The sequence below is a fragment of the Primulina huaijiensis genome, chromosome 9 (genome assembly GCF_012295235.1).
Source record: "Primulina huaijiensis isolate GDHJ02 chromosome 9, ASM1229523v2, whole genome shotgun sequence".
Classification (NCBI taxonomy): domain Eukaryota; kingdom Viridiplantae; phylum Streptophyta; class Magnoliopsida; order Lamiales; family Gesneriaceae; genus Primulina; species Primulina huaijiensis.
The window spans coordinates 19,305,318-19,317,418 of record NC_133314.1 but is presented as its reverse complement, the minus strand read 5'-3'; the positions used below and the strand labels follow the sequence as shown (position 1 = coordinate 19,317,418).

Below are 12,101 nucleotides of genomic sequence, written 5' to 3'. Positions count from 1 at the left end.
GGGCTATCCATGTATGTAGAATACTGATAAAGAAGACGTACTGTCAAGGTTTCTGGTTGGAAGCAAGGAGCCGGACACGGTGACAGATGAATACTTGAGGGACATAATTCTGAATTTCATGATCGCTGGTAAAGACAGCACTGCAAACACCCTTTCTTGGTTCATTTACATAATTCTGAATTTCATGATCGCAAGAATCCACCAGTAAAATTGTACAAGAATTGAGTAGAATCGTCGGTACGCCAAACAATGACTCTAGCATCGATGGTTTTATACATGGTTCGCTGGAACGGTTGCGATGCTTGGAACGGCAACTACCGTTCCAGTTCCAATGTTATGTTACGAAACGGTTGCGGAACGCTTGTATAATAAAACTTTTATACAAAGTTTAAGCACCTGAGGAAATGCATTACCTTCACGCAACATCGACCGACACCTTGAGGCTGTACCCTGCGGTAACCGTGGTAAGCTTTCAGCAACCTTTTAAGAAGTAAATTGTTGTTATTTTAATTTATCTAACAAATTAAGACCACGTTGAACATGAAGGATGGAAAGTGTGGGGAAACAGACGATACTCTTCCTGATGGGTGTTGGCTTAAAAGGGGAGATGGTGCATATAACATGGCTTATGCAATGGGACGAATGCCCTATATCTGGGGAGACGACGCCGAGGAATTTTGACCAGAGAGATGGCTCCAAAATGGGATCTTTCAGCCCCATGGCCTTTCAAATTAATTGCATTCTTGAATGATGAATTTGAAGAAGAAACATACATTAAACAAAATATAACACAGTGAACGTTGATAAGTTTGGATGGTGTAAATCTTCAAGTGGCATAGAGGAAACATAATCAACAAAGAATGACAAAATAGAAAGTATGTGTGGAAATGTGTTTGATTTTCAATCAAATCTCCAAATGAGAGAAATTTCGGCAATTAATGAGGTCGTCAAGAAAAGTCAAATTCATCCAAATTATTTGACAAATGAAATGTTCAGATGAAATATGCGTTTTTTATGTACGTTTTCACATGGACTAGGAGCTCTATTTATAGAGCTTCCTCCTCTAATTCAGAAATCATCAATTTCTCAATTCTTCTTCTCCCATGACATTTGAGTTTTTAGTTCTATAATATTTGTGAGGTGTTTATTCTCATGTATTAAGAGAGTGTGTATTCTTTTTTGAAACATAGTGAGTGATTGTACACCATAAAATATTATAATGAAGTTATTCTCATCTTATTCGTAGTTTTTACTTTGATAATTTTTATAAATTTTCCACGTAAACATCGGTGTCCAATTTTATTCTTTATTTTTATAATTATATCTCAATATGCTACACTTGGGACCAACAATATAAAGAAAAATCCTTTTTTTAATTATTTAATAAAATATATAATTCTAGATATTTAGTCCTGACATCCTATCCTAGGTTCTTAATATTTTCTTATTAGATAATTGTTAAAGACTGTAATTGTTTTTCACATTAAGTTTTTTGATTATGTCTCTTGAGTTTGCTTTAAAAAAAAAGTGGGTCAGGTTTGAGTAGAATTTTATGTTCTCCGTTTTCATCTATATCTCCATCGAATATTTAATTTCATCATCATCCACATACCCATCGGATCTTATTACCACCTATAATTATTTTTTTTCAAATTTAAATTACTCCGAGTAAGTCATGAATATTTACTACATTGTTGATAATAATAATAAAAATTAAATAAAAAAATTATAAGTTAAAGTTGAGAAAATAACAAAATATTAGATAATTATATGCTGATAATTTTTTATATTTCATTCAATTAATATTAAATTAGACATAGGTCAATTCCGAATTAGACATGAGTCTCTGTTTCTACACCCAAAGATCTACGTACTCGTTCGGATAAAAAAATATTCAGTACACTCCAGTTGGGGATATCAGATTCTCTGCCGGTCCTTTGGTGGGTATTCCACTATATATAGCGATCCATTTGGATTTCTATCGTCACTGTGCAGGCATGGATTTGCTACTCTTCATGCCAATTCCCATGGCGGCAGCAACCTTGATTTCTATCTTGTTTTCTATTCTCACCATTCGATTGTTCGCCAAAAAGCTGCACGAAAAGCAGGGGAAGAAAAAGTCCCATCCGATTGGGGGTACGGTTCTCAACCAGCTGATGAACTTCAATCGACTGCACGATTACATGACTGATCTTGCCACAAAGCACAGGACCTACAGGTTAATTGGGATTTTCCGAAGCGAGGTTTACACTTCCGACCCCGTGAATGTCGAGTATATACTCAAAACCAACTTCGAAAATTATGGCAAGGTACACACAGTTACTTGTGGTAATTTTCAAATTTGATTTCGTGGGTGCTGAGAATCATCCTTCTATTAGGAGAGTTGAAATCTTGAAAAATTTTGGAAGTATTTTTGGTAAAAATGGACATTGTTTATAGTCTGTTTTAGTTTTTGGTGCTTAAATGGGTTCTTTTTGCAGCATTATTATTAATTTACATTTTTGCTGGGATCAATGGAATTGAGCTGTAAAGGTCGTGAACTGATTTTCTGTTTCTTGATCCTATTTTTTGGATTTGATTTTGCTAGTTCAAGATGGTTTTTTTTTTTTATATGTAAATTAAACCAGGTATATGTATGATCCAGTGATAATTAAATTATAAAGATAAATCAGAGTAATTAATAAGACTTTTAATAATTATTAATATCTTTTTAAGATCATGTTGCTATAAAAAATTAGAATAAATTATAGAGTATGACTCTTGTGAGACGATCTCACGAATCTTTATCTGTGAGACGGGTCAATCTATCGATATTCACAATAAAAAATAATATTATTAGTATAAAAAATAATATTTTTTTCATGCATGATTCAAATAAGAGATCCATCTCACAAAATACGACCCGTGAAACCGTCTCACAGAAGTTATTGCCTAAATTATATATACAAACAACCATCGATAAGGTTTCAAACTCACTCATTAAAGTAAAAATAATTTTGAAGAATATAAATAGTTAAATAAAGGAAGAACAATTTACAAATAAATAACATATGTGAAAATGGTAAAATGTGAAACGAAAAAAATTATTTTAGCAGGTAGAAACGATAAACAGAAACAAACTACAAGTCGGGGCCTGTGACCCTAAAACGGATGCTCCAGATAGGACTTAATGTTTTTTGTTTAGGCCATTGAGTTTTCATACAGTTAGCATTAGCTAATACGGGGGAATTTAGTTCTGGTCCGACTTACTGTGTTTTGGATTCAAATTTACTAAAGATTATGCGTGAAATTTGTTTTTATTTTTGTTTTTGTTTTTTGGGCGATTGCTGAACTTGCCACTCGCATTGTCCGCTGATTAGGATGACAGTAGCATATCAGCTACGTTAGATGCATGGAAATCATCTTTGCCCAGAATTCTGAACTAAAGTTATAATATATCAGGAAAAATAACATTTAGAAGGAGTGTTTAGTCGTAGATGATTCTGAAGTAGATCAGTAGATGTAACCTTGTTTACACTTTGTGTTACTCGAGTTTAGATCCCCGCAATGTTTAAAGTCAGGTGTTTTATATTCGGATGAATAATGTAGTGAGTAACTACTATGTTGGGTTGGAACTGTTGGTATGGTCCAAAGTAGACCCTTGATTTGCACAAGGGTCAAATCCAGATTCGTTCATTTTATGAGTTGCCATGATATACTCTCAATGCCTTTGTTTTCTCTCCATATTAGTATACTCCTTTTTAATTAAAACAATTGCAGGCATTTCATGGTTATTATTATTTTTAAATCTTTGCAGGGAGAGTATAACTGTAGCATTTTGAAGGATCTATTAGGTGATGGGATTTTTGCTGTTGACGGTGAGCAGTGGCGAGAGCAGAGAAAAGTATCGAGCCACGAGTTCTCCACAAGGGTTCTAAGAGATTTCAGTAGTGTCGTTTTCAGGAAAAATGTTGTAAAGCTCGCCAAGATAGTGTCCGATGCTGCAGATTCCAATCAAGAAATGGATATCCAAGTGAGTTTTCTCCAAGATTTTCAACCAAACTGATGAATTTTAAAAAGAAAATCCACTGACTATCGTGATATATGCAGGACCTTTTTATGAAGTCCACTCTAGATTCAATTTTCAGAGTTGCGTTTGGAGTTGATTTAGACAGTATGTGTGGTTCAAATGAAGAAGGCACCAAATTTAGCAATGCCTTCGATGATGCGAGTGCAAGGACTCTTTGGAGATACGTGGATGTTCTCTGGAAGATTAAGAGAATTCTCAATCTTGGTTCAGAAGCAAAATTGAAGAAAAGTCTTAAAGTGATTGATGAATTCGTTAATAAGTTGATCTCTAGCAAGACCGAGCAAATGAATAAGTCCCCGGATGAGGCATATGTACGTGAAAACGGACCCATGAATTTTACGAGGGGCGGTAACTTAGGTTGCATTTGTATTGATGAATTTGGATTTGTGAGGAGATTTCAAAATAAAGCATTTAAAATCCATGGATTTGAAATGACTATGTTTGGGGGTGGATTTTAAATTGAAGCAAAAAGGTAGTTAGCTAAAATAAGGGATTTTATACCAATTGGATACAATGGATTTGAGGTGTGGATTCAAATCTTTTAATCCAAACACAACCTTAGGGTATTTGAGGATAAAACTTGACATTTCTATAAAACTCATAGGCAACTGGCTTGCTCACCTCTCGTTAGGTCTGCCCCTGGTTAAAAGTTGTCAATTTCTTAGCTATTATAATTTGTTTGACAGATGCAGTTGAAAAAAGAAGACATTTTGTCGAGGTTCTTGCTGCTGCCCAATACCAATCCTAAATACCTGCGAGATATAATACTGAACTTTATAATTGCTGGGAAGGACACGACAGCAACATCTCTGTCTTGGTTTGTTTATATGCTTTGCAAGCATCCTCCCATGCAGGAAAAAGTGGCTCAAGAAATAAGCGATGCAGTTGGAACAAACAAAGTGACAAATTTTTCGGAATATACAGATATGTTGGATGAAGCAGCTCTGGAGAAGATGCATTATCTGCATGCAGTGTTAACCGAAACTCTCCGACTATATCCTTCAGTTCCGGTGGTAAGTCCTGAAGCTGTTAAAATTTTCCTCTCAAAATCCCTATCTTTCTCGAGTATTATTGAAATTAATCTATTAGTTTCCAAGATTTTAGCTAAGATGCCGAGTAGCATGTTTCATTTTTCATCCAAGGCATATACAGCCACAATTGAGATTTTTTTTATGAATAGGATGCAAAACAATGCTTCTCAGATGATACTATGCCGGATTGTTATAGTGTGAAGAAGGGGGATATGGTGGCTTATCAACCTTATGCAATGGGAAGGATGAAATTTGTATGGGGTGATGATGCTAACGAATTTAAACCGGAAAGATGGCTTGATGAGAACGGCTGCTTCAAACAGGAGAGCCCCTTCAAATTCACTGCATTCCAGGTTAGTTATTCATATTCTGTTTGTGCACCTAATATTGCTTCTCCTGGTGAACTACGTTTGATATGCCATCATCATGCTCCTAATGACTATCCATTTTGTTGGCTCATGACCTGTCACGTAAATCCTGACTTTTGCTATTTTAACCCTATGCTGCTATGCACTTGGATTCAACAGCCTAAGAGTAGTCAAACTTTCTTTCACATTCATTGTGGGTATGTGGAGTATCAGTGTTTGGTTCGACATGAATCTCTTCTTAATTTTGGTCTGTTTAAATTAGTGGCGGAGCCATAAAATGAACACGGGGGAGACAAAATATTGTTTTGCTGTATTACTGAAGGAGGAGTCGCCCCCTGTTGGCACGCCTCTCCAGGCGCCACTGGTTTAAGTTAATCTTAGTCTCTCCATCAGTTTTCGAGTTTATAACTGGTATCAAATCCTACTTTCTCATAGGTTCCTGAACTAAGCAATATTACGGATCCAGAACATATTAAATTCAACAGCAACTATTTTGAGTCTGATTTCTCTAATCTTTCATAAATTATCCCTGATATAATTGAATTGAACGTATACTTGTGATCAATCAGGGTGGACCAAGAATTTGTTTGGGGAAGGAATTCGCCTATCGACAGATGAAAATTTTCGCGGCAGTTCTGGTTAAATTTTTCGTCTTCAGATTAAGTGATGAGAGAAAGGAAGTAAAATACAGAACAATGATCAATCTTCACATCGATGGAGGGCTCCATGTTCATGCTTCTCACAGAGTCGTACTAATGTAACTGTGAGCAAGAATCCATGCATCCTTACCTTGTAATATATTCTATCAAGTTTAATGCACTCACACGAATCGAATAGAAGTTTTCATATTAGGCAAGAACTCTTTGACGAGAACAATGTCGGACAAACGTGTTGGAAAATGTGATTCGATGCGAATGAAAATTGTGGTTTAAATTCTATAAAAATTGAAAATGTTGAATTTGAATTGAGGTACAATCAAGTTATCAATTTGAACATTTTTTGTTTTTTCAGCTTTCCTTCCTGTGGAACATGAATATATCGTACCTGATTAAATAGTTCCAGATTGTGGAATAATAAAACTGAGCCAATCATGTAGGATACCGGATTAGGAGCATAACCCAATCCGGAACGAAAACCAAATTGAATCAGCTTAAAACATAATTTAAATAAATATTTTATTTTTTTTTCCGACCATTAAATTGATAAAAATATTATTTATGAAGTAAAAGAATAATAAAATAAATATACTTCATATGAATTCAATGAGATCATATTAAAATGGTTTGAACTATTTTCGAGCAACTCAATCAGATTCAACAATGATATGATCAGTTCTATCCGGGGCCAATTTAACTAGTTCCAAATTGAACCAAATATAGTCGGACTGGTTTAAGATTGATCCGTTACATAAACATCCTTGTACATGATCCAATCTTTGCGGAGGGCTCTTATCTAAATGCGTATATATTATACATATATGAGTGATGCTACATGTACATCCATATTTGTACAACACAAAAAATTCAATGCAAAAATTCAATTTGTCAAAATCTCAATATATATTGAATACAAAATATCGCGATATTAAAGTAAAATATCGCGATATAATGGTTGTAAATATCGTTGTAACGGTATATTGGTTGTACATTTACATTTATTATGAAATATGAATTTAATAATTGATTATTTCATCCATCCCAAATATATAAATTTGTTTATTTTTCACACATTTAAAAAATTATTAGAAAAACAAAATTTATAAAAAAAAACTTCATATTTTATATTTATTTAATTCATTCAAAAAATAGTTTTCTAAAATTTAGCTAACATAATTATAAGAAAATGAATTGTATAATTTGAAATAACTGAAAAACAAATGAAAACTTCTATAAATGAGATAGTTGGAATAATAAAAATGATTTAATGTGTATATGTGGGATAATAAATGCGATGGTTTTACACTAAGTCATGCATATAACATTAAAGTGAGAGAATAACATAATTCGAGATTTTTAAGACAAATTTGATTATCCTTGATTTCAGATATCTATCATAATTTTGTTAGGGAAACCATGGGGTCGAGGATGGCTTCTTTATCCTCGTCTCAAAATCTAAAACTCGATGCTAACCTATGTAAATTATGTCTTTTTTCTATTATCAGTATTCAATATACAAGAAAGCTTTATTTTATTTATTTATTTATTTATATAAACATATATCAAATTATCGAATATTCACTCAATTACCGATATACATCATGATATAATTTAAATAAACTAACAGATATAAAAAAATAATTGTTCAAATTCAATTAATATCATTAAAAGTTTATTAATAATACAACTGAAGAAAAACCTTTGTGTGAGACGATCTCACGAATCGTATTTTGTGAGACGGATCTCTTATTTGGGTCATGCACAAAAAAATATTATTTTTTATGCTAAAAATATTAATTTTTATTGTGAATATCGGTAGGGTTGACCCGTCTCACAGATAAAGATCCGTGAGACCGTCTCATAAGAGATCTACTCACAACTGAATTCATCAAATCAAGATCGGATGCTAATTAAATCTACAGAAAAAAAAAGATTTACGAAATTGCACCCGAATGATGGATTCGATATTATATTCTTTCACGTCGAAGGTTTTTGAAAAACTCCAAATAACTTTGAGAATATGTTGTCCAAACAAGAAACTTGTAGTACGTTGCAGAGACCGAACGAGGAATGCATAGTAATATGAGCAAAATTTTTAGTTAATTATTCATATTAGTTTCCACGGATGCAACATCAAGATATCAAATTAAAATTAAAAAGATTCTTGGAGCGAGGAGTTTGCTATAATTGAATGTTAAATCGGAGATCTCATCTCAAAATTCGGACCATAGTGTTAGACGAGCTATAAGTCGTCACAAAATTAAAATTTTTTTGAAAAAAATAAATAAATTAGGAAACATTTACTAAATCAGTGGGAAAGTTATTTATCCTAATTGGTATGCACAAAAATTCTTATGAGATTGTCTACCAATTTTATGAGACCTGATCCATTAAAAATATTATTTTTATGCGAAAAATAGTGTTTTTCATTATAAATATGGCTTGAGTCAATATATCTCATATTTATAGATCCACGAGACTTAATAGACGAGGCTTACTCATTGATATGTTGCGCCAGCACTTATATATGATGGTTTAAAGTTTAAACTAATTAAATATCTATAATATACAATAAATCTTAACTAAATCAAGTATTTGAAATTTTTTTCCCAATTTGCCTCAGCCTCATATTTGATATGCAGATTTCATTTCATAGACTTAGTAGCAATTTCAATATTTTTCACTATTTCTTTCTCACTTTTTTTTTAAATCAACTATCTCCATCATTTTAGATTCAATAAATCTTAAATAAATCAAGAATTTAAATTCTTTGTTTTTTTTTTTTAAAAATAAAAAACTAAATCAGTTATTCAACTAATAAAAATATATTATAAATAAACTTCAATCGGGGGCACGATTACATGACTGATCTTGCTACAAAGTACACCACTTACAGGTTAATTGGGATTCTCCCTAGCGAGGTTTACACTTCCGAGCCGGTTAATGTCGAGTATATACTCAAAACCAACTTCGAAAATTATGGCAAGGGATACATGCACTTGATACTGGCGATTTTTCCAACTTTTAGTTAATGTGAACGAATCGAGAAGGTTCGCGAACTTTTCGAGCCGTTTCGATAAATATTTGATTCGTATTTGAATTTATCGAACTAAAATATGTTTGAAGTTTTTTCGAACCGAACTCGAGCAAAAAAATAAAAAAATTCGAGCTTCGAATCGAACTCAAACTCGAATATACTTAATTCGAACATTAAATTTTTATTAATATTCGACCTGATTCGGTTCGTTTACACCTCTAGACCATATACACCAACTGTTTAAATTTTAAAATACTAATATATGTCCCATGATGTTTAAATCTAAACATATACCTGATTAAAACTCGCGTCGGAAATAAACGAGTCAGGATTGTTGTACCTGTTGGATCCATCAAAAAATTTAATTTATTAACATCTCTAATTTTTAACTAATAACTTTATACCAAAACCAAATAAAATAAGTTAAACAACATAGTTCAAGTATGGGTAGTGGAATAAAGTTTAGAAATTAGGGATGCACAAACTTTTCCCAGCACTTATCCATTAATTCAACCAAAAATTAAGAATCAATATAGAACTGATTATATATGGGTTGTGTTGGACAAATTCCACCGCTTCAGTTTCAAATCCCGATCATCCCAATAACAATTTATTCCAATTTTCTAGCCCTTAATTATTGTTGATTCTTATTTATGTACCATTTTGCCTTGTATCTCAGGGCAAAATAGATAATTGAGAGTCATTTAAGTTCAAAATCGAAAAAGGAAGTTATCTTAATTTTATTATTTTGTCCATAAAAATAAAAACTTAAACTAATCAAAATAAAAACTCGAACTCAAACTCAAATTCAATTCAGGCATAAAACTCCACCTCAAGCTCCAACCCCAAAACTCCATCCCAAACTCCACCCTAAATGTGTAAAACTCGATCCAAATATAAAATATTGACCCAAATTTGAAAACTTGATCCAAATATGAACGAATCGACCAGATATGAAAAACTCTATACAAGTGTGAAAAATTCGACCCAAATATGAAAATTTGACCCAAATATGAAAAGTAGACCCAAATATGAAAAATTCGACTCATGCTCGATCCTAATGTGAAAAACTCGACGTAAATGTGAAAACTTCGTCTTAAATAAGAAAAACTTGACCCAAGGTGGAAAACTTGACCTAATATAATATGTATATAATTATTTACGTAAATATTCAATTGAACATGACATGATGTAGTGGTAAAGTACTGTGTTGTGCAAAAACACATGATTTGAATCTGAATTGAATCAAAATGTGATATTTTTTTTATTTTATTTTAAAAAACATGTGTAAAGATCATCTTGCACTTTAAGTTACTCTCTTTGACCAAATTTATTGAGTCTAATTAAAATAAACTGGTGAAGAGTCATATATATTTTAATAGAGTAGGTCTTTTGTGAGACGATCTCACGAATCTTTATCTGTGAGACGGGTCAATCCTACGGATATTCACAATAAATAATAATATTTTTAGCATAAAAATTAATACTTTTTCATGGATGACCCAAATAAGAGATCCGTCTCACAAAATACGACCCGTGAGACCGTCTTACTTTTAGCTAGAATTGTGTGAGATATGGTGGCTTATCAACCTTATGCAATGGGAAGGATGAAATTTATATGGGGTGATGATGCTAACGAATTTAAACCCGAAAGATGGCTTGATGAGAACGGCTGCTTCAGACAGGAGAGTCCCTTCAAATTCACTGCCTTCCAGGTTACTTATTCATATTCTGGTTGTGCATTCCATATAGCTTCTCCCGGTGAACTGCATTTTTTTTCATGCCATCATCATGCTCCAAATGACTACCTATATCGTCGGTTCATAATCCTTCTTGTAAATCCAGAGTTTTTCTAATTTAACCTCTACCAGAAAATGAATCTTCACTCATGCACTTGGATTCATTTCCCTGATAGCAGCCACACTTTTCGTTTACGTTAGTTGTGCGTCGGTGGAGTATCAGTGTTTGGTTTGACATGAATTTCTTCTATCCAATGTTTTCTGTTTAAGTCAGTGGTGGAGTAATAAAATGAACAAAGGGGAGAGTCGATATTGCTTTGCAGTATTACCGGAAGAAAACGTACGCGCAGTACAGATATAAAAGAAATTGGGGTTTAATCTCCGTTTCTTGATCAGTATTTGAATTTATTGTTAGTATCAAAGTGCTTGCTTCCTCACCAGTTTCTGAAATAAGCGACATGGAACATGCCCAGACCATCATCTTAAATTGACTAGAAACTATTTTGAGAGTCATAATTATATATTCTTCATATAAAAGAATTGGATGCAAATTTGTGCTCAAACAGGGTGGACCAAGAGTCTGTTTTGGCAAGGAATTCGCCTACAGACAGATGAAAATCTTCGCAGCTGTTTCGTTAAGATATTTCGTCTTCGAATTAAGCGACGAGAGAAAGGAAGTAAAATACAGAACAATGATCGATCTTCACATCGATGGAGGACTTAATATTCGTGCCTTCCACAGAACATTATGTAATATGTAAACAAGAAACCATGCATCCTTCCTAACTTGTCATAATTCCTATAATTTGTCTATTTTCATGCTCAATGTAATGTGATGATGTGTACCTTTCTCATAATAAAATATATAAAACGAAATTGTAGCATTTGAAAAATTATATGTGATTTCCATTGTAGAACAAGTAGAATCAGAGCCATTGTCGAGATCGAGCCATGTGGGTGTAATCCTCGAATACTTAAACGAAGGAGGTGATAGCTCCCAGTAAATATGCGACGAGATCGAGGCGCAGGCGATGCTCGAAGTATTTCACATAAGCGTGTTCTCCAAACACAGTGGAGAAAAGTGACCTCGAGGAAGAACACATGTGATTTAGTGGATGCCTGGACCATGAGAAGAATGATGATATTTTGTTTGAAAGGAAGATTGTTGATGATTCAACCAAAGTCTCATATTGAAAATATA

The 12,101-nt window shown here is 33.2% G+C and overlaps 1 protein-coding gene across 2 annotated transcripts; it reads left to right on the top strand.

The window, feature by feature from the left end:
• The first annotated feature begins 1,853 nt into the window (after positions 1 to 1,853).
• LOC140985176 (cytochrome P450 704C1-like) lies at positions 1,854 to 6,378 on the top strand. Of its 2 annotated transcripts, none has more exons than XM_073452945.1 (6): positions 1,854 to 2,309; positions 3,797 to 4,012; positions 4,090 to 4,380; positions 4,756 to 5,082; positions 5,250 to 5,453; positions 5,731 to 6,020. In XM_073452945.1, exons 1-6 carry the CDS (start codon positions 1,998 to 2,000, stop codon positions 5,836 to 5,838), a joined length of 1,458 nt encoding a protein of 485 aa, XP_073309046.1. In that variant the 5' UTR covers positions 1,854 to 1,997; the 3' UTR covers positions 5,839 to 6,020. The 2 variants fall into 2 exon arrangements, with proteins under 2 accessions (XP_073309046.1, XP_073309044.1); XM_073452943.1 differs by lacking the exon at positions 5,731 to 6,020 and adding an exon at positions 6,038 to 6,378 and having other exon boundaries at positions 1,856 to 2,309.
• Positions 6,379 to 12,101: the final 5,723 nt, after the last annotated feature.

What these genes read in the sequence shown, in the direction of transcription:
- LOC140985176 (XM_073452943.1), top strand. Translation starts at nt 1,998, where the DNA reads ATGGATTTGCTACTCTTCATGCCAATTCCCATGGCGGCAGCAACCTTG. An exon ending in ACTTCGAAAATTATGGCAAG is followed by an intron (nt 2,310 to 3,796) that starts GTACACACAGTT and finishes AAATCTTTGCAG; the next exon opens with GGAGAGTATAACTGTAGCAT. An exon ending in TATATCCTTCAGTTCCGGTG is followed by an intron (nt 5,083 to 5,249) that starts GTAAGTCCTGAA and finishes TTTTATGAATAG; the next exon opens with GATGCAAAACAATGCTTCTC.